The sequence below is a fragment of the Gymnodraco acuticeps genome, unplaced genomic scaffold (genome assembly GCF_902827175.1).
Source record: "Gymnodraco acuticeps unplaced genomic scaffold, fGymAcu1.1, whole genome shotgun sequence".
NCBI classification, from domain to species: domain Eukaryota; kingdom Metazoa; phylum Chordata; class Actinopteri; order Perciformes; family Bathydraconidae; genus Gymnodraco; species Gymnodraco acuticeps.
Genome location: NW_022989819.1, coordinates 1,661,360 through 1,684,328, shown reverse-complemented (window position 1 = coordinate 1,684,328; position 22,969 = coordinate 1,661,360). Strand labels below are relative to the sequence as shown.

The 22,969-nt window shown below is 40.8% G+C and overlaps 1 protein-coding gene across 1 annotated transcript; it reads left to right on the top strand.

The window, feature by feature from the left end:
* Positions 1-2,873: 2,873 nt before the first annotated feature.
* On the top strand, positions 2,874-21,235 carry LOC117557062 (glycoprotein endo-alpha-1,2-mannosidase-like protein). Its single transcript, XM_034232746.1, has 4 exons — positions 2,874-4,678; positions 6,710-6,819; positions 18,080-18,156; positions 19,308-21,235. The coding sequence occupies exons 1-4, from the start codon at positions 4,168-4,170 to the stop codon at positions 19,942-19,944; spliced, it is 1,335 nt and encodes a 444-aa protein (XP_034088637.1). The 5' UTR covers positions 2,874-4,167; the 3' UTR covers positions 19,945-21,235.
* Positions 21,236-22,969: the final 1,734 nt, after the last annotated feature.

The following is a 22,969-nucleotide window of genomic DNA, read 5'->3' as shown; positions in this document are numbered from 1 at the left end:
AATGTTTAAATCATATCACGGAAATAGGCAGAAATAAATAAGACATTTTACATCCTTTGAAGTGTGATCAAAACGTAGAGAATACGAAGGGAATAAACCTGAAACCGACAGGGTTTTTGTAAGACTGATTTGGTTTAATATGGGTTTTAATTATCTTTACAATATGATTTATTGCAAGTCACCTTTGTCCATTTTCTTATGTTATGTGTTCCACTCATGGCAATTAATAAACAAAAGTGTGCTTGATGTAATATCGTGTTTTGTTTCTCGTCGTGATTGCGTTTGTTTCTATGCTATCAGTGGGCTGCTGTCCTAACATGCCACAGAGGTTTGTAATGCTAATCCAGATGAAACATGGCGGGGGGAAGTGTTGTCCTCCCAGGAAGGAGCGGAGAAGCAGCTAAACTGACTCAAACCTCCGAGGCCAAGAGCTTCAAATATACAAGAAAACGAAAGTTAACTTGAACTAAACAAGACAAAAACGAATACATAACTGATATTTTGTTTTACTCCCCAAAATACAAGATGGCAGCATGTAAACAAGCCAAACTAGCCAAACGAATTCATGGATCGATAGTGATTGATCACATGCATCACGTAAAGATGTTGACTCGTGTCCTTGTGGAGTGATGGATGAATCAAAGACACAGGAAAGTGATCTCACAACCAAGCTTGAAAGAAAACCATCCAGCTACGAAATAACCAACATGTAGCCTAACTAAAATGTTTTACATTTACTAAAACATATAAGAGTGAGCTGATTAAAAACAACTACAGCTGGCATTAAATAACTATAATAAAATGGAAATATAAAGCAAGATAGGAAACATACATATTTTTGGGAATACTAATTGGTTCTGATTATACCAAAACACGTTTTTTTCGGATAATTAAATCCTATTAAATAAGAGGTTTAGTCTAATTGTCCTCCTGTGAGAAGGAGAAAGACCTTCAGTTCAATTAGTTACAATTAGCTGCCGTGATACAATTATTTTTACTTAACTTTACCAGTTATCAGTCTTTTAAAAAAAATATTTGTTGGTGAATGAAAACAGCTCCACCTCTGTGTGCGGCCTGATGGGTGTTTCAGAGGTGACCTGTCGATTTCATCACAAGTACACAACGACCCCTTGTGGACCCGCAAAACACCGATCTGTGGCTCCAAACATTACATCATCGACAGAACTACATTTACCACATTAGATCAATGACAAAAGTATAAATCAAAGAAATGCACAACGCCAAAGTGTTAAGTAGTGCTCAATAAACTCTCTTGAAAAATACAAACATCTTTGAATACAAATATGTTTATAAACAGGCTTCCCTATAAAAATGTAAGCTAAAACAAGTGTGTTATTTAGCCGATTCTAACCACGCAAATCAACATATAGATTTGTACCAGAAATTAAGTCGTTTTTATGAGTTTGGGAAACTGGCATTCTATTATGAGATGGTGACATTTAAAAAGCTCTTTTCATGAGGTATTTTTAAATCTCAAAAACGATGGGCATATTATAAAAATCTTGTTGATCCTGCAGTTTTTGAAGCTTTAAAAGTACCTCTGTGAATAAAACAATTAACTAACCAAGTAAGTAAGAAGATTTAAAAAAACGATCCATCTATAATCTATTCAAGTTTTGCATCTTTTGGAGATAAACATACATAATTTAGAATTGTAAGACCAAACTTCACATTATAAAAGCTGTATATTTACGCTACATTATTATACATTTTGGTATCATACTTCATGTGTCCTTCATCAACAATTTGCTCGACAATGGGATGGAGTTTTTTGGACAAACCTCCGAAAATGTCAGTCATTTAATTAAACGCCTAACACCATATACACTAAAAACTTTGGTTGCACGAATATATAACATTGTATGCCTATAATAAACTGCTCAGTAGACAATTTAAGTACACTCTAATGAAGTATCATGAGCCGGATCATTTTCAGTGGAGGGGTTAGTATTTGAAGTGCTGCCTCAGATTATTCTGGCTTGAAGCCAATATCTCCCTGCTGGACTCCAGCCAGGGTTCAATGAGTTATTAACTGCAAAGATGACTGTCTCTTGTTAATTAAATTACTTCTTTTTTTTTAACTAACATTGCTTTCCTTTAGGCAATATGAATGAGAGCAAACCGCAGGAGGTCCTTCTGCCGATGTTACTTTCTAGGAATCCTTCTAAACTCCAGCATCGTGTTCTGCCAGAAGTCATAAATACAGAATACATTGAGAAATGCTTTCGATCAAAAAATAAATTAATGATAATAACAATAATATTAATAACATTATTTGAAATCACTCAATAGTCCATCCATCCATCTTCTCCCGCTTATCCGTGGTCGGGTCGCGGGGGTAGCAGTTCCAGCAGAGAGCCCCAAACGTTCCTTTCCCTGGCGACATCAACCAGCTCTGACTGGGGGATCCCAAGGCGCTCCCAGGTCAGCAAAGAGATATAATCCCTCCACCTGGTCCTAGGTCTACCCCTTGGTCTCTTCCCAGCTGGACGTGCCTGGAACACCTCCCTAGGGAGGCGCCCAGGTGGCATCCTAACTAGGTGCCCGAACCACCTCAACTGGCTCCTTTCGACGCGAAGGAGGAGCGGCTCAACTCCGAGTCCCTCCCTGATGACCGAACTTCTCACCTTATCCCTAAGGGAGACACCAGCCACCCTGCGGAGAAAACCCATCTCGGCCGCTTGTATCACTCAATAGTAGCCTAATATTTTCATTATTACTAATAGTAATATTTTCAACAGTTTTTCTACTTCCGTATTGTATGCTACTTTGCACTTCTACTTCCCTACAATTCAGAGGTGAATATTGTGCTTTTACTCCACTACATTTATTTAACACCTTTAGTTACTTTTTTTGAATAACGCCTGGAGTAAATTCACAAGCTACCCTGCAGTATACAAAGTCATTAAAACTAGCTGCACATTTCCCAGCTTGTATAACACTTTAATGCATCAATAATTATAATCAAAAATATATAATATAGTAGTATTCTGAAATGGCACAATGAGTACTTTTACTCCTCGTACTTTAAGTACATTTTGATGCCAATTGTTGTACTTGAGACACATTTTGATTGAAGGACTTTTAGTTGTGAGAGAGTATTCCCATTAGATCTGAGTACTTATCTCTCTGCATATTAAACTAAACATCACAGCATCTAGACTTCTATATCCCGGCAGTACCTGAAGGCAACACTGATCGTTGTGTTTTATGAACTGACCGCTAGATGTCAGTATAACTGAACTCACTGTGTAGTCAACACATAAACGTGAAAACCAATTCTCACAATTGACAGCGTGTGATGTGCTAAAGAGATTAGTCTCTGTTAAGAGTCATAATGGTATAAAGGCTGTACCATGTAGCTTGTGCGCAGACAACACTTACATTTTTTGTTTCTATAGATTTGTGTATGCGCATGGTTTTGCAGCCACTTACAAAAAGCAAAACAGAGATGAGATGAGCCCCGCCTGTTTGATATCCTAAACGCACTGTGTGGAGCAGAAACTAACCAACCACGGAGGCTGGACAGTCCCCCGGACACCATCACCGGATAGCATCATTCACCGGATAGCATCACCCGAGAGCCTCAAAGTCTGCATCCCAACACCGTTCGCCTGTCCGGGATCAGCTGCTGGGTGGGACTCTGCAGCCAGCTGGAGGATTGACAGTTTGGAGATCAGTGAGTGTAGCGTTTGAATGGAAACGGCATCGGCAACTGCTGTCCGGATGCATCGTTAAAATATAGCATTTTTCAAGAAAGTCTCCCATCAGCTGTAGAGAGAACACGTTATAGATTTGCTTATTTATTCCCATTGTAAAGTGCGTAACAAGCGCTTAGCAAAGTGAGTTTCCTCACAGGCTTCACTACGCAGTTTAGCAGAATGCAAACCATGAAGCTGCAGAAGAAAGTTAGAGATCTAAAAGCAAACTGCGTCAGATAGTCTGCTGTGACTAGACTGCAACCATGTAGCTAGTTTGTTTTGGTTAATCATCCAGCAGAATATGACATTTGCAGTTACCATGCAATACACTTTTGAAGAGTAGCCCGTAGGTTGTGAGGTGAACTATAGGAAGCAGAATCAGTAACGAGAGGTTTATCTGCGCTCCCATCCACGCAGTTTGCAGCTTCTGCTACTCCTGACAAACATGGCAAGACTACGGAGGAAAGCTTGCATAGCTCTGTTTCTCTTTACGCTCTTTCTCTTTGGAGCCATGATGGGGCTGCGGACCCTGAAGCCCACGGACGGCTTCTCGGATCTGTCTCCGGGCGTGGAGCTCCTGCCGATGATCGGGGGGAAGATGGACCGGAGATCCGTGTCCCGTGACGCCTCCGCTGCTCCTGGTGAAGCCCAACAGGGAGCTAGCAAAACCAAAGCAGCTCTGTCCAACTCCGGACCCGAGGGGACTATATTTTATGATGTTCATATATTTTACTACACCTGGTACGGTAACCCAAACTTGGACGGTAAATACATTCATTGGGACCACATACTGGTTCCTCACTGGGACATCAAAGTAGCTTCCAGCTATCCGAGAGGGAGACACATGCCACCCGAGGACATCGGTTCCAGTTTCTACCCCGAACTTAATCCGTACAGCTCGAGGGACCCGGACGTGTTGGAGTCCCACATGGAGCAGATCGGGGCATCTGCTGCAGGTACAATACAGTTCAGAGAAGCAACGGACTCCATGAAGTTCTTGAAAAGATAAAGAAAAAACAGAGTGTAGCTACTTGAGTGCTAAACTCATTTCAGCACCACATCCAGTGGACAGCTCAGAGTCCTGAAAAACCTGCTGCTGCACTTTTTCTGCTGCACGGGGATACACTTTATGGCTTTACAAGCTACAGTAAGCAATATATTAACTCCTTAAGACTATATTATGTCTAAACTACATTTCCTGGCTATCACAATAAAACATACAAAAAATTCAATTTAGTCCATTTTAGTCTTTTTTTCAGCATAGCATAACCCTGGGCTGGGTAATATCAGGATTCAAAATACTTTACATTTTTTTCACATGGAAAAGTCAACATTTCAAATCTTTAACATAATTTTCAACGACGAAATATACTATACTCAAGAACACAAAGAAATAAAGATATGAAATAGGGAAATGGAAATAGAATAGTGCAAAGAGACATTTTGATGCATTTGGAGAACTTAAGGCTCAGATCCCGTCATTGGACATCTCTTGACATATTGATCTGTTTGTTGTCTTTTCAAAAACACATATGGCTTCCCTAAAAGAGAGCAAAGTCCTGCAGCCTGGTGTCGAGTAACAGCCGGGTGTACCCAGCTGTCTGCAGCCTACAGATAGGCCCTGATATTTCCGTCTCGCGGCTCACGAGGTTATTGTACACCATGCGTAATGACCAGGCCATTCATTCCTTTTGTTACATCAACTCCCTGACAGATGGATCATGGGAGTGCTGGCCCACAATGCTTAGTAAAAATAATCCATTTAATTAGACACCGCAGTCTGCCAAACTCTAAATACTTCCATTTGGCTTGATGACTGATTCCCCACCACTTCAGAAGGCCCAAAAATAAAATGAATAGCAGCGGCCATATTCTTAATACACACAGACATAGTTGGGTATTGTAATCTAACAGTCTTACAGAAAACGGACATACATTGAATGATTGAGCTCTTAGTGCAACATCTGATGTGTCAAATCCTCTCTAGTCTCTCGCCATTGTGGCCAAGATGTTTCTCTGTCAGAGCATGAGGACGCATTTCACTACTGGAATGTATGAGAAGTCATAAACTGAAACTGCGTGGAGATATTGCCACTAAAATAAAAGATAATAAATAGTTCAAAGTTGACAGTTCATATTCATCAATCAGGCACTGGATGAGTGGAAAGAAGGCATTCACTCTCCTCCGTACAGCCATGAATGGATTACTGATCTGGCCTGCTTTGGCTTTATTTGAAGTGAATGTCAACATTTGTTATGGACAACAAACTGAAGGCTTGTAAGAGTGTTCCTATATCAAAGCAGGTCTCATAATTAATGCATCAACAGCATTGGAGCAACAACCAACACAAATAAAGGTAAAGAGAAAAAAAACCCACCATACAGAGACGATAAACAAGCAGGGTTGAAAAACAAACACCAAGAGTTGCAAAATGGCCACAAAGAAACCCAATACGATCACAAAGAGACATGTTTTGCTCTTTGTGGCGGTTTGCTCCTTTTTAGATGGGTTTCCATATTGGTGCCTAAGGATCCACAGTTGTATACTTTATCCACGCTTACAACATCACATCACACACCTTACCAGCATCTGTCTGCTCCTATAAAACATGATAACTACCCTTAGATTGTAATTACCCTAATGGATTACCAGGGCAGAATTCGCCCAGTGTGTTCAATAAGAGCACAACTGAATGTGTTCGTTCAGTGGTCTCAAATGTAAAACTGTGTAAAGGGCGGCATGAAAACCTCCTCGTAGATTAATAAAAGCAAACATTTGTCAGCTCAGGTTCCTCCCCACAGGGTTGCCAGCATTTTTTACAATGAGCATGAAATCCATACGTCATTAAAACAATGCAAATGAACCAATAACACTTTTATTGGTTAATTTGCATTTTGGACATCAGCAGTAGGCGCTCTATGAGGTATTACCAGTGTCTTACGTAGAGGAAGGATGATCAGACTCATGAGTTTCTGTGCGTCTCCAGGGGTTCTGGTCCTGTCCTGGTATCCTCCGGGCTTTGCTGACGACAACGGGGAACCCACTGAGGATTTGGTACCATCTGTACTGGATGCTGCATATAGACACAACCTCAAGGTAAAAGGCATCAGCACATTTTGAGTGAGTGTGTTGGAAAGTGTGTGTGCGTCAGATATGAAACAAAGTGGAGAAAGAGTCCAAGGCTGGATGAAGAGTAATAAATCAAATCCTTTGTGAGTCATGACATTGACGCAGGGAACTGAGTGTTGATTTTTCAATGATTTGTCCATTTTGAAATAGGAGCGGTTTGAGAAAAGTTGGTTTTCCATTCGTAATGCTGCAATGGGCGTTGTAGTGGGTATTCCAAATCGTATCTTTCTTTATATTTGTATTTAACATTTACATAAACAGGTCTGAGTAAGTAAGGTATTGAACCAGCCTCTCTTACATGAAGACAAGAGAAGACAGATAAAGCAATACTAAAAACACATAATACTAAAAACAGATTGAAAGCAGCCAAAACAAATGTTACAACAGACAGGAGCTATATGTCTTACAGGTTGTGTTTTTTAGGGATATACAGTGGGGCAAAAAAGTATTTAGTCAGCCACCAATTGTGCAAGTTCTCCCACTTAAAAAGATGAGAGGCCTGTAATTGTCATCCTAGGTATACCTCAACTATGAGAGACAAAATGAGAAGAAAAAACTAAATCCAGAAAATCACATTGTCTGATTTTTAAAGAATGTATTTGCAAATTATGGTGGAAAATAAGTATTTGGTCAATAACAAAAGTTCATCTCAATACTTTGTTATATACCCTTTGTTGGCAATGACAGAGGTCAAACGTTTTCTGTAAGTCTTCACAAGGTTTGCACACACTGTTGCTGGTATTTTGGCCCATTCCTCCATGCAGATCTCCTCTAGAGCAGTGATGTTTTGGGGCTGTCGCTGGGAAACACGGACTTTCAACTCCCTCCAAAGATGTTCTATGGGGTTGAGATCTGGAGACTGGCTAGGCCACTCCAGGACCTTGAAATGCTTCTTACGAAGCCACTCCTTCGTTGCCCGGGCGGTGTGTTTGGGATCATTGTCATGCTGAAAGACCCAGCCACGTTTCATCTTCAATGCCCTTGCTGATGGAAGGAGGTTGTCACTCAAAATCTCACGATACATGGCCCCATTCATTCTTTCCTTTACACGGATCAGTCGTCCTGGTCCCTTTGCAGAAAAACAGCCCCAAAGCATGATGTTTCCACCCCCATGTTTCACAGTAGGTATGGTGTTCTTTGGATGCAACTCAGCATTCTTTCTCCTCCAAACACGTCTAGTTGAGTTTTTACCAAAAAGTTCTATTTTGGTTTCATCTGACCATATGACATTCTCCCAATCCTCTTCTGGATCATCTAAATGCTCTCTAGCAAACTTCAGACAGGCCTGGACATGTACTGGCTTAAGCAGGGGGACACGTCTGGCACTACAGGATTTGAGTCTCTGGCGGCGTAGTGTGTTACTGATGGTAGCCTTTGTTACTTTGGTCCCAGCTCTCTGCAGGTCATTGACTAGGTACCCCCGTGTGGTTCTGGGATTTGTGATCATTTTGACCCCACGGGGTGAGATCTTGCGTGGAGCCCCAGATCGAGGGAGATTATCAGTGGTCTTGTATGTCTTCCATTTTCTAATAATTGCTCCCACAGTTGATTTCTTCACACCAAGCTGCTTACCTATTGCAGATTCAGTCTTCCCAGCCTGGTGCAGGTCTACAATTTTGTTTCTGGTGTCCTTTGACAGCTCTTTGGTCTTGGCCATAGTGGAGTTTGGAGTGTGACTGTTTGAGGTTGTGGACAGGTGTCTTTTATACTGATAACGAGTTCAAACAGGTGCCATTAATACAGTTAACAAGTGGAGGACAGAGGAGGCTCTTAAAGAAGAAGTTACAGGTCTGTGAGTGCCAGAAATCTTGTTTTTTGTAGGTGACCAAATACTTATTTTACCGAGGAATTTACCAATTAATTCATTAAAAATCCTACAATGTGATTTCCTGGATTCTTTCCCCCCATTCTGTCTCTCATAGTTGAAGTGTACCTAGGATGAAAATTACAGGCCTCTCATCTTTTTAAGTGGGAGAACTTGCACAATTGGTGGCTGACTAAATACTTTTTTGCCCCACTGTATGTAATAAACTCAGAATGGGTTAAAAAATATATATATATACCATGAACAAACCGGATGTCTTAAAAACGTGATAACTTCAGTCTCAGGTTGCTTAAAAGAAGACACATCAGGCCACATATCTATATATTGTAACAAGTAACACATTATGAAGTCTTTCCCTTAGCTGTAGGCTAGCATTATAAAACAACATAGTTAGCATAGTTATGTAAAAGTTAGCTTTTATTGAGTTTTGTACTAGTTTTGAACCCTTAATATTGAGTGATCACAGATCGCCAAATATTAAGGGTTGACTGTATTCATTAAGTGTATCTGGTAGAGAATAACCACAGCTAAGCATCTTATCATATGCATAGATTTGATTTGTTGAATACACATTAAAGCCTAAATCGTACAGAGAAAATAAAAGTAGGCCGAGCACAGAACCTTGAGGAACTCCATTAACTACAATAACTCTGCTTTTTTTCAAACTTTCAAACACAACCAACTCAACAACCTAAAACAAGGCAACAACTTCCACAGACAATGTTCTATATGGCAAGCAGCTTGATACACTTCAATGGCAATGTTTGGACAGATCCCTATCACTTCATTTCTGAATCATTGCCAGATCGATGTCTAAATTTGACAATCTGTCTATTATCTCTCCATCCAGTTATCTCACTAAGAGCACAGTGACAAAGGGGCTAGAAAAAGGATGAATGATGCTTCACAGAGTTGAGCAGAGAGCTTAAAACTGCACATGGTCGTAATCTCAACACAGACATGGTGCTGTGGGTCTTTCTCAATGTCGAGGACGCTTCCTTGGCAGGACAAGTCCCTCCGAGTCAGGTCCTTCAGAAGCGATGCAAGAATCCTTCCTAGCCTCGGAAAACGAAGAATTGTGGAACAGGCTAACGGGTGTGCGTCATATGCGAGGCCCCGCCTTAAATGGAGCGCGATTTCCGCCAAATATTTGGATATTGGTCCGTGCGCAAAGCATTGTGGGGATTTTAATACCGCGGAGGATACACATGTGCAGCCTCGAGATTTCCCGCAATGAAGGACACCGGCCTCGGTAGAATTCCAAGCATCCTGGACATTGGAACAGTCCTTCGGTGGGACTCGAAGACGTAGCATCCTTGAAATAGTGGCTTTGGAGCAGCCTTCCTCAACATTGAGAAACACCCTGTGTGTGTATACATAAGCCGCGGTTTGTTTTTAGAAAGTTAGTACGTATTAGAGATTTAGAACCTGGCGTCGTGCTTCTTTTAAAGCTATCTGTGCTTCTTAGTGATTTGATGTTTGCAGCTGCAGTGACATCTCGAGAATTACAGAAAAATAGGTCAAATAGCTGCTGCTGGATCAGTAGGGGATTGAATGAGCTCGGGAGCACATCAGCAGGGCAGAGAGGTGGGGGGGGGGGTTGCAAAACCACATGACCAATTTGCCAATTAGGCTGGAAAATGGCACATTGAAGGGAATAACCACCCACTATGTTGGCCTATCTGCCTGCTGTTTCTGTATTGAAGGCCTTATTAAACTTTTACGGGCTAAGCTTGCGGGTAATGCGATACAATTCATGTCAGATTCTCCCCGGATAAAGAGCGAGGGAAAGTGTAACGAAACAGAAGAGGCTATGACACAGTGATCAGAGATGGAGGTGTTTTTTGTCCGACTTTCACATTCTTTTGAAATTCTCCAAAACGAGTGTTGACAAAGATACATCATGTGGATTTGTGCATATTTACAGCTACTCGGAAGCTTTCTGTATGAATTTGAAATGACATAAGAGAGACAGGCGCTTAAGAGTTTTCTTATGTCAAAGCAGGTGCAGTGAATAATTCAAAACAGCATTTGCGCCAAACACTGAATGTCTACAGAAAATAAAAAGCAGCCAGCCGACAAGACCAAAGCATCAGCATTTCTTTCAGGTGAATTGTCAGTATTTTGATGATTTGATTATTGGTTTTAAGAATTTTAAAGCAAAAATTAATATAAACTCTTCTATGTAGCCTCTCCAACATTAATATCGTCTGCTTTTCTTTGTAGTTTAATTTAAAATGCAGAATTTGCGATGGGCATTATATTTGTTTATCAGTATTTTATTGACTTGTGAATAATATAAAGAAGGAGTTAACCACTCATGTATAATGTTACTAACAACCCTTAGACATCCATAGGAAATAAAAGGCCAACAAAAAGCCATGGCTTGATGTTATTTTTCATTTCATTGAATAGGGACAATACACATTGATGAACACTTTAAACAAATAATGCATCAAGTGTAAATATGCCGGATTTTAGCTTTGAGCTAATTTCCATCTGTAGTCCCTCACATACAACATTTAAGAACATGACATTTATATACATAGAACAAATAAATACATGATATGCAGAAAGAGCATGAGCAGCATGCACAAGTATTTACCACATGGCAGTACACTATAGCAGCAATGACAATTAAAGTGCAAGAGAAGATACCCCTGCGTTAAAGTGCATTTAGCGGTGATTGCACATCTGTTTGTTTCTCAACCATTCTTTAAGTTGTCCTTTAAAGCTATTGAGAGTGGGACAATCCCGTATCTCAGTTGGGAGGCTATTCCACAATAGGCGCTTTCACACTGCGGTACTTTTCCCACAAAGGTTCATGTGAACTCTTATATCGCGTTCACACCAAAAAGAGCCGGTACTAAAATTAGTTCATGTGAACCTTTTTACCACCTCGAAAGTCCCTGCTAGAGAGCAGGGACTTTCGAACGGCTCTTTTGTGAGAAAAGAGCTACATTTCTGATTGGCTGAAAGGATTGCAAACCACGCCCCGTAAAACTCCCAAAAAGTTTTGTGAAGCCGCCATTTTATTATCCTCGCATTAGCATTATTAGCATTAGCATTAACCCAGGGCAGAAACGCAGAGAGACTAACTTATGGCAACACAAAATAAAACATGGGAGTGGTGGAGATGAGGAGGTGTCGGCGTTCTGGCGATTTACTCGGAAGGCTTCAGTAGAAGCTGCTGGGAGTCCCAGCAGCTTCTACTGAAGCCAGTCCCTAACTCCGGGGACTTCCGGCCGGGGACTTTGGGCGGCAGTATACGCCGTGAAGTGGTTTGCGGCCTGCCAGTAAACCCAAAGCAGAAGAAGAACAAGTGACGTCAGCGGCTTCATTTGCCTAATCCACCCTCAGGGATTTATTTCGGTGTGAACGCGATCTGTACTTAGTTCATGAGAACTAAAGAGTTCTCATGAACTAAGTTCACATGAACCTTTGTGGGAAAAGTACCGCAGTGTGAAAGCGCCTAATGAGCTGCCTTTAATGAGGAGGACATTTTGTCCAAAAGTGGTCCGTCTGCAGTGGACTTCACAGTCTCCTCTGGTTTCTGACCTAGTGCAGCGTCCAGTGTGTTTTTATGTTCCTATTTTAGTGTAAAGGACCAACAATCACTGACTTAAGGTAACGCGTTGTTTGTACAACTTCTTAAAGTTGTTACCAAGGTTAATGACAAAGCTAAGTCATTGTAAAAATCATAACAAAATTAATTACGACGGCAGTGTCTGTATCTTGATGTGAGGGGTAAAGATAATTTATTTCCCCGCTGCGTTGTGCCACATATTGGCCTTGTCTTTCCCATAAACAACTCTGATGAGAGGCAGTAAGTTTGTCAGGCCACTCTGTCAGATTTGATATTGCATTTGTTTAGTGCTCTGGTTGGCTGCAGGCAGAGACATAATGTATCTTTGCAAAGGCAAGACAAGAAATCCTGGATTAGACATGCAACACTGAGCTGACGAGGGTTTACACATAATGCTGTCAGGAGAGACGCTAATACATTGAATTGAATGCCATGCTTTATTTTCACGAGTGACCGCGCATGCACGACATTTTCATAAAAAGCGTGGAGGAAGCTCGCGTGGAAAGACAGACCGAGGCTTTCTACAAATAAACCTCACATTTAGGAACCTCGCTGACATACGCAGGAAGTGATGACTTATGAAAGCACGTGGAAAGGTCAGAGCAGAGAGAGAGAATATACGGTGTGTGTACCACAGCATGGTTACAGCAGCACTGCACAGAAGGGCACTCATCTTTTGGAGTTCTTCTTCTTGCATAATTTCAGTAAAATGCTGGATCAGTTATAATTATCTAAAGTAACAACATTAAATAATGTCTTTGCTCTTCTCCACTCAAAGGGAGGCAGGGAAGCCGAAGTGAGGACAGATGGTCCCACCGTGGCAACAGCCAAAAATCCATCAGATCAGGATTCAGGAAACACACATATCAGCAATCTGCTTTTAGTAGAAAGGTGGCCACCAGCCAGGGATGAGAAGTTTTGTTTTGAAACAGCAGGCCCTTGGAGAGTCTTTATAATATGCAAAAATAACATGATGTCACAGAGAAAAGATTAGCAAATGATACAGAGATGAGGCAAAGGCAGAGCTCTCAGAATGCATGCCTTAAAACAAATTCAATCTATTACTGTGAAAGGGGGATAGGATCCCTCTCCATACACACTCCGTTATCCATCTTATATATTTTTCCTTCCTTCTCCTCTGTTTCCTAATCTTATTTGTCTCCTCCTGTCTGAGGATGGCAGTCTTCCTAACTAACTGCTACACAGCATTTGAATGAGTTCTTACAGTGGAGTTATGTTGCTCACTGGGGCATTAACCTGTACAAGATGCATGGCCCGATGAACTGCTTGCATTTATTTAAGTGAATGCACATTTGGATTGAGAGCACATATTAACCAGGCCTGCACCTAGCTCCCAACATGTTTCTTTCACTATACATCAATTGTGTTGTCTATAAATGTGGAAATGTGGTGTTTTAGTCTCAACTTGATGTATTCACAATGCAAGTTTTATTCAAATGTATTGTGTTATTAACAGCCCAATCCCTTAAAATGTTTTGTTTACTCGTATACAAGACTGGGAAAGTGTCAACTTGGAGTAGTGGAGGACTGTTGACCTTAAACAGCTCTTCTTCTTGAAAAAAACTCAACACTCACTCCCCACTATGAAACTACTTTGCAAGATGCAAAGAACGACAAGCTAATGTTTATCAAGTATGATGGTCGAGTTGATCTACTGTATCTGTAGTCTTCTCAAGCGGAATTGGATAAAGTTATGTATAAACCCCACTAGCTCTGGACCGAACCCATCCATATGACCTCAGACGCTAATTTGTATTGATCTCTGACGCAGCCTCGCCATTAGAGATCAATATATCATGGTATATAGAGCTTGTGCACAAATCATGATACATGGAGCTTTGAAGATACACTCTAAATTGCACATTTGCAATGACTGCGTGCTTATAAGTTAGAATCGAGACGAATGGAAACAGGAACTGAGCTATCTTTCGCCAAATCCAACTTCCATCACACAAGCAGTCCCACAGCACTCAGCTAAAAACACACTGATGCTTTTTGTTGGGTAACGCTCCACAAGAAAGCAATGCACTTTTCCTTATATAAGTTGAACAGTATTCCAGCAGCACCCACACACACAGCTCGTGTTTTTTTTGTACGCCAAAGCTGGAGAGCGGATCACATGGAGAGCGGCTGCTCGACCTCAGATTGAAGAGGCGCTGAAATAGTCCTTCTGCCCAGGGGAGGGTGGGGGCGGCTGCATGGGGACAGGGTGGGGGATGGGGGTGATTGGAAGCTGGAGCAGAGGGGAAATGTGCATCATGGGTCCCATGACTCAGTATGCCTCTCTGAACAATCTGCACCCTGAGGGGCTGCACACGTCCTATCCAGTAAGTAGGCCATGTACATGGGGGGAATTAGGCCCATTGGTGCCCTGTGATGGTATCATCCACACTCTCTTTGACCACTGAGTGAAACTGACACTTTCTCATAAAGGAAATGCGCCCAGCTTTTGGGAAATGGATCCAATTGTTATAACTGGAGCTTTATCTTTGTGTTGGCTCGCATGCCTCCTTTAGTGCTTTCTGCATGACATGGCACTACATTCCTCTCTGCTCAGCATTTATCAGGCTGGGTTGTTTCTGGCTCATGTCGTCAGTGTTTATGAGGTATTAAAATGTGTCCACTCCGTCTCATTTACTTCTAAATGACCAGAGTAATGGGCAGTGTGTTTGGAAAATGAGCTTCTCTAGCGGCCTGCTGCTCTGATCAGAACACCATAGCAGCTTTTTTCCGCCTCTGTGAATGATATGGTTTCACCTCAGCTAAAACCTTTTTACAAATAGGTTTATATTTGAGCTCCCTTTACTTTGCTCTCAATTTCCGGAGAGAGTCGAGAGTATTATGGCTTCATAAACACGGTCTCAAAGTTTACTATGATGCAAAGGATATTCCTCATCTTTTTCTTCAAGTTTGATATCTTGTCAGCAAAGTGCATCCAACCCCATCAAAAGATATGCTTTGTAGTGCATAAAAGCACTTAGTATTAGTGGTTTCGTTTTTCTAGCCTTCAGTCTTGACAGTTTAAGTATAGACATTTGCAGTTTAAAACTATTTTCTAGGCTTAGCCAATTCAAAAACATCACTTTAAACCATTAGTGCACTTATTGTAGATGCCATAGTGACAGCAAATGAAGGAAACTGTCTGTGGAAAAGCACTTGTTTGCAATACAGTTTCCCAACAAACATTTGAGCAACCAGGCACACTATTATGACTTGGATGTGTAACTTACTTACATGTTGCATGACTTTAATCCTTTAGATTATCCGTCATTGAGTGCCACAGTGACGCATCCTAAAACAGTTAGCATTTTACCACTTCCGGTTCCTTCGACAAAAACCAATGAAATTTCTCCATTGGATTTTGGAAAATAGCTCCAAATAAGGTCTGTGGTTGAGACACATTGAAGAGACAGATCACGTTTTGTTCAGCCGGATAATATCCACATGTCTACCCTACTTTTATAATTTTCTAATCATAAATCTAATCGATAGATTTATGATTAGAGGCACTCTATAGAGCTCTGCATCAGCCAAACGACTCGCTGCGCCCTCGCTGCGAGGGGGACCCAAGTTCCCATCGGCAAAAACACGTGGGTTTGCTATCCTGGCTCCAAGATGGTGGAATGAGCTCCCCATTGACATCAGGACAGCAGATAGCTTGCACATCTTCCGGCGCAAACTGAAAACTCATCTCTTTCGACTCCACTTCGAGCGTTAGAACTATTAACAAAGCACTTTTATACTAATAAAGGACTGGCTTATCTAAAGCCAGTTGAGTAGCACTTGAAATGTTTGGCTCTATGAAACCTGATGTACTTATATGATTCTGTTTTCTTCAAGGTTGTGTCTTCCTGGTTGAATGTACTTATTGTAAGTCGCTTTGGATAAAAGCGTCAGCTAAATGCAATGTAATGTAATGTAATGTAATAGAGAGGCGACGTCCCTCCCTTTCCGTGGGAGCTCCATGGGACCTTATTTTGGAAAAATCATGTATTGAAGTCAATGGAGAGAGAAAGATTATCTTTCGATCCCGTTTGAATAGTGCCACGAATTACACATATGTTTGTCAATTTAAAAGATAATTTTGCAAGTCAAAAAAATTAAAATGTGTCGTAAAACTGTGAAGTAACACTTGTTTTGTGTGAAACCGCTCAATGAACTACATCTCCCGTCTCGCAGGACACACCAAGGTGGCCGTCACGTTGGAACATTTCACTTCTTTCTTTCAGAATGAAGCAAAAAGTATTAAAAGAGGTGAAAATCACTCCAAGTCTGGGCACATTGAGAGCTGTACATACAAGGGGAGTTAGTCGGTTCCATAAGAGCCAGCATGCGGGACCGGAATTCTGGGATTTGTAGTCTTTCTAGTTGCGTATTTTTCAGTCTTTTATTTCAACAGTTTTACGACAAACTGTGACTTTTTTTACATGGAAATTATTTTTTAAGATTGACAAACATCATATGTGTAATTCATGGCACAATTCACCCTCTGCCTGAAACCAGCCTGCTCTGATTGGTTAGCTGGCCGGCTCTGTCGTGATTGGTCAACAGCTTAGAGATACCCCTTAGCCTATCACATACAATGTGTTGATGAGATGAAAGAAACTACCTCTGGAGGGAGCTTAATCATGTTTGCCTTTGCAGACCATTTACATGCACAAATATATGAAACTACAGGAAAGGGAAATCCCAATAGGGCTCCTTTAAAGACTTGAAGACTGTTGATCCCTTGACTTTCCCTCCAGCACCACCAGCAGAAATCTAATGGTTTTGCAAAGTGAAATATTTCTGCAGCTATTGAATTGGTTCCTATGAGATTTGCTTCACAGATGCATGTCCCTCTGCGGATGAAGTGCAATAACTCCGGTCATCACTTAAAATGTCCACCAGGTCAAACATGTCATGTCTAATCAGTCCTATTCTAGTTGAAGCAAAACAATGTTCTAAATTCAGACTTTCTTAATGTTTTTTATTCAAGAATAAGAGAGGAGTTATACAAGAGAGGCGATGTGTCTTACTGGATGAAATCCTTGCATCCATTTAGTTACTGTTGGCCTTCAGCATGTTAAAAAGCCCCTTTCTTTCACATTGTTCCCCATGGGTGTCCAGAAGAGAAAAGTGTTTCACTCGGATCATGCATTATTCAACTCTCTGAATTCTCCGGCCATTCGTTGAAATATTCAACCTAAGCACTTTTTGTGTACTTGTCACTTCAGGTCCCTTGTTCCTTAGCTGCGTTTGTTCGTCAATTGCAAATACATGTTTTCTTTGGCGAGGCATGAACAAAAGTCCCCAGGGGGGCAGCACTTAGGGTGAAAAACATCTACATAAGGACAGAATTCATCATGAAAATGGAGCGGTTAAAACATGGTTATTTTGTCACAACCCGTCTGAAACGATCTGCTTGAGTGGCTAACTGTGGTGTGCTGTTCTCTAGGTCAGTCTTATTCAAAGCCTTTTAAGAAAATATGTAAATATGGTCATCTGTAACATGGTACTAGGGCAGAGAAACTAGCCGTCTGTTATCATGCCAAACTGTAGTGAAAGACTGACTTAATTGAAAAGGTAGAACCATTTTCTTAAGATGTTGCAGTCCGATCAGCTCTCACGGCCTTTGGCTATCATATAGTGTGCATCTTATTGAGCTATTTATTTCCTGGCAACTTCAATTTAAAACCAGATTCATATTGCCCTTATCAGGCCCTGTGAATTCTCCCCCTCTGAATGTGTTGATGCAATGGAAATAAGATAAATAAAAAACTAACCAGGTTTTTTTTCTCTGCATGTGTTCATAGGTTGCATTTCACATCCAAACATACAGAGAACGAAACGACCAGAGTGTGCACGACAACATCAAGTATATCATTGACAGGTAGGCTGTACTTCTCCATCACCGACTCAACTGAAGAAGGAAGTCATTCATATTTCATGCTCAGTTAAAGGAACATTAGTTACAGAACAGACATACGTCTTGAAAGCATTTCTGATTATATAAGGCTAGTTTCATGACTTATGGATGACTTTTTGAAGCAAAATGTTAGTATCAAGGTTGCTCTGAAAAGGTACTGCAGATTAAAATAAGCCAGTATGGCTAGCTCTGGCACATTGACATAATGGACTCGAAATCATGACTCCAAAATATCCAGTTTCCAACACATTTTAACAAGAAATATTATCCTTAGTGTATTTACAAAATTAAATGTTTTGGAGCACCTCCATTTGGTTTGGAAACAATTTGCTGGACATTCATGGCACCCAGAGGGTACCCTATCTGGCTATTTGACAGCAGCTTAAAATACTTTTGAAGACATCAACATTTACTTGCCATTGAAATAAACATACTTCGGACAAATGCTTTTTTACTCAAATGTAACAAACAGTTACAGAGCCATGTTTAATACAAGCCAATATTTACTATATTTTAGCTGGATTTGTTCACTTCAAAGCATCTCCATTCTTCTCTATGTCTTGTGCATCATTTCCAAAATGTATCCAGACATATTTGGCATATTTAGAAACCTTTGAATCTCAATTAGTACATAAAAGAAAGCCCTGTTGGCCTAACACAACAATAAGCTGCATAGTATAATAATAATAATAATAAATTACATTTTTTAATTAGAGCGCTTTTACAGGTGCTCAAAGCGCTTTACAATTACATATTAGTATATTAGTCTGTTAGTACAGACTTGCCCATGGTGGCTAATAGCTTGTTGATTGGTTTTGAAGTGCTATCAGGCAAAAATAATATACACTTATTCCCAAGATATAATAAATAAGATTCAGGGTCCCCAGAGGATGAACTCTTCATTTTCCAACATGAGCTTTCCTCTGTTGTGCTCCTCGTATTCCACATTCAACAAAACCAGGCAGATTATGCCGACACGTGTTGACCAGAAGGGATATACACTTTGAACACAGATACTTTACTATCAAACCTATCCTATCACTGAATGTCTGTAAACAAACAAGGTTGATTGTGTTGACACTGACAAACTATGTAACTGTCGTCTTTTAAAAAAGGTATGGTGACCATGGAGCCTTCTTCAAGTATACTACCAACACAGGGAAGAGCCTTCCTCTATTTTACATCTACGACTCGTACCTGACTCCTCCAGAGTCCTGGTCTGAATTCCTGACTCCCACCGGCGCTCACAGTGTGCGAGACTCAGCCTACGACTCCATCTTCATCGCCCTGATAGTGGAGGAGCGCCACAAGCACGACATCCTCGCCGGGGGCTTTGATGGCATGTACACTTATTTTGCCTCCAACGGTTTCTCCTTCGGCTCTTCTCACCAGAACTGGAAGGCAATCAAAGCTTTCTGTGACGGCAATAATCTCATCTTCATCCCCAGCGTTGGACCCGGTTATATCGACACGAGCATCCGGCCGTGGAACAACCACAACATGCGCAACAGGGTGAACGGTCGCTACTTTGAGACGGCCCAGCAGGCGGCTCTCAATGCCAGGCCAGAAATCGTCACCATCACTTCCTTTAATGAGTGGCACGAGGGGACGCAGATAGAGAGAGCGATGCCCAAAAAAACTGTGACTCGTGTTTACTTGGACTATCAGCCACACGGACCCGATCACTACCTGGAGTTGACCCGTCGCTGGGCAGAGCAGTTCAACAAAGAGAAGCAGCAGTGGCTCATGTGAGCTTTTAGACAGACTTGAAACGGCATGCTATAGTGAAGTGTGTGTAGTGTACACATGAAGGAGAAAGATAGGGGGGCGAATGTAGGAGCTGTTGAGATGTGAGTGTATAAGGACATGCTATGACCTTCAACAAGACCAGATGCGCGAGTTTCTGTGCATGCATATGTTTGTGCACACATGCTGATCTGGCAGGTTAGGACACTGTGTCCTCAGTACGAATTGTCCTGGTTGAGTTTTGGGGTAAAGCTGTAATAAAGGGTTATTCTGGGGGAGTTCTGAAATGCTTCGTCAGCCGTCTCTTGCTCTTTTCTAAATTAATGCAACTTAATAAAACTAAACAAACACACTAAGAAAACTGTAACCATAAAATAAAGAATCCATTACAATCCCCCGACACTTAATGCACACTTTACGTCTAACCCAATTGACACTGTTTCTGTATACAGATGTTCCAGTTTACCAGCAGGACTGATCAAATGGTGAGGACATGGAGTTTAAAAAGCAGTAAGTGAGGGTTAAGCAAGTGACAATAACAGGTTAGTATTTTGTAAATACTTTAATTCCCTCTCTGGCAGAAGATAAGATTGATACCACTCTCATATCTGCCTGTTAAATAGGACACCAGTTAGCTTAGCATAAAGAAGAAGGGAAACAGCTCAGTTATGTCCAATGATAACACAATGAATTGACCACCAGTACCTTTACAGCTCATTTTCAAATCTAGATTCCCCTCAGTCAGTTGTTATTTTGTATTATTTGAATTTTTGTAGTTATTTACAATTTTATCAAATTTGTTTAAAGAGGCTGAGTTATTAAAACTAATGATGAGCTTAATACAAATTTCAGAAAAAGTACGTTTGTTGGCAAGTAAAATAATATACCCTAAAGTGTTAGCATTCAGATTAGCATCAACATCAGCATAAATCAATCCATCTGGAAGTAAAGTGAATCCGACAGCTTCATGGCTGCAAAAACAGTCCAAATATAGCAACATTTCCCTAATATTTACAGATGTACCAGTTAGCTAATCTGAGATTTGGTGTAATTTCCTTTTATGGAGAGAAGCCATGTCCATCGTGGGCAACATTACCTTCGGTTACTTTAATAACAACAACAGAATGGGAAGTTTTAAGGCCAAGGCTCTATGTTTAAAAGTGGATACATGAATAGAAATGTACCAATTCCTGGAGCACTCTGTTATATGGACTCGTTTGATAAAAGCCTGCTGTCTATTAAAGTAAAAGGGTACTTTAAATAAAAGTATGCTGGTACTGAGTGGTTTCTGCTGGTTGTTTTTTTCTCTCTTTTCAAAAAGACTAACCTCCAGACACCTAGGGTGTTTCTCAATGTCGAGGACGCTTCCTTGGAAGGACAAGTCCCTCCGAGTCAGGTCCTTCAGAAGCGATGCAAGAATCCTTCCAAGCCTCGGAAAACGAAGAATTGTGGAACATGCTAACAGGTGTGCGTCATATGCGAGGCCCCGCCTTAAATTGGTCAGTGCGCAAAGCATTGTGGGGATTTTAAGACCGGAGGATACTCATGTGCAGCCTCGAAATTTCTCGCAACTAAGTCAATACACTCTCACTCCCTAAGCGTCCAGGAGCGACGTTTGTTCAGTGTCCGTGGCATCCAGTTGTGACGCTCCTAGGCTCCTTCAGCGTCATAAAGGGACGCAAATAGCTTTGCAATATTGCAATGTATTCCCATCTGCGGCGGGATTTGACGCTCATGGAAGCACGGCATTCGTTGTGAGCAAAGTGATCGTCCATTCCCATTGGATAACGGAGAATTGTACACCCGGAAGTAAGTATTCCTCTTAATGTCGATTGATTTTACAGTGATATCTGCACTACTCATCGACTAAAAAACACCAGATTATCCTTGTTAATTACACAACATTGATTGGTTTAAATTGTGTGCAATGCTTTTGTATTTTTCCCCTTCGATTCGGAGAAACAAATATGTTTTCGGAGTAAAGGATGGCAGAAGACACTACCTACCCAGAATCCCCAGCTATCGTTTGGACTACACCATGTGCTCTGTTTGACAAACCCCGTTTTTTTTCACCATTCATTCCTGGCGATCTTCAAATTTCTCCCTGCAGAAAAAGAAAACATGGCCGAACTTTGTTTTATTCTCGATGGAAAATGCCTATTTTAAAGTTAGTTTGGCCATTAAAATGCGTTTTGATGTCATTTGATGCGAGAAATACGAGTTGTTATTTCAGATTATGTGTGCAGTGGATGTACATGATCTTTAGTTTGCTAGTTATTACGAAGATTACTTCAGGAAATCGCGACGTTTTCATTGTTACCAAGGTGGTTGCTAGGGACGCTGCTATCGATATTATTTCTGTTATGTTGTGTAACTGTTTAATGGTGTTATCTTTATTGCTACCCCCTTCCCCGTCAATGTATAGTGTTGGTCCACAGCGCAAACATATTAGTTTAACAAAATCCGCATCTAAAGATAGCCTACGTTATTTTCCCCTGTGCAATTCCAGTCTCACATCTCACAGCACATCGTCATTAACAAATACCGGAAACAGACCGAAAACATTTAAAAATAAAAATAATAATACTTTATTCCGAGTGTGCTTGCTTTTCTCTTTGGAAGTCATCACATAACGGCATTGTAATACACGGTTCGGCTGCATTAAATATTACATATCTGCCGTAGTTCTGTATTTATAGAGCCCTGATGAGAAGACTTCTAGACAAACATGAGGAACTGAAAACGTGACGTGGATCATAAATATATCAGCCATAAAACAACATCTTACATTTATTTTCACACAATACGTCTCCTTGCAGTATCAACACTAATTCGGCTGACTTTTATATTTGATCCAATTGGTAGATAGGCTGTATTTACACCATAAAGGTGCACAGCTGATATAAAGGGACACCTAGTGGTTAAAGCATGTTATTGAATTTCATTATTTTTATTATTAGTAGGGCCGGGACTCGATTAAAAAAATTAATCTAATTAATTAGAGGCTTTGTAATTAATTAATCGAAATTAA

Excerpts from the sequence above, each read along its gene's own strand:
- LOC117557062 (XM_034232746.1), top strand. The coding sequence starts at position 4,168 with ATGGCAAGACTACGGAGGAAAGCTTGCATAGCTCTGTTTCTCTTTACG. Across the intron at positions 4,679-6,709 it reads GATCGGGGCATCTGCTGCAG|GGGTTCTGGTCCTGTCCTGG; the intron begins GTACAATACAGT and ends GTGCGTCTCCAG. Across the intron at positions 18,157-19,307 it reads ATCAAGTATATCATTGACAG|GTATGGTGACCATGGAGCCT; the intron begins GTAGGCTGTACT and ends CTTTTAAAAAAG.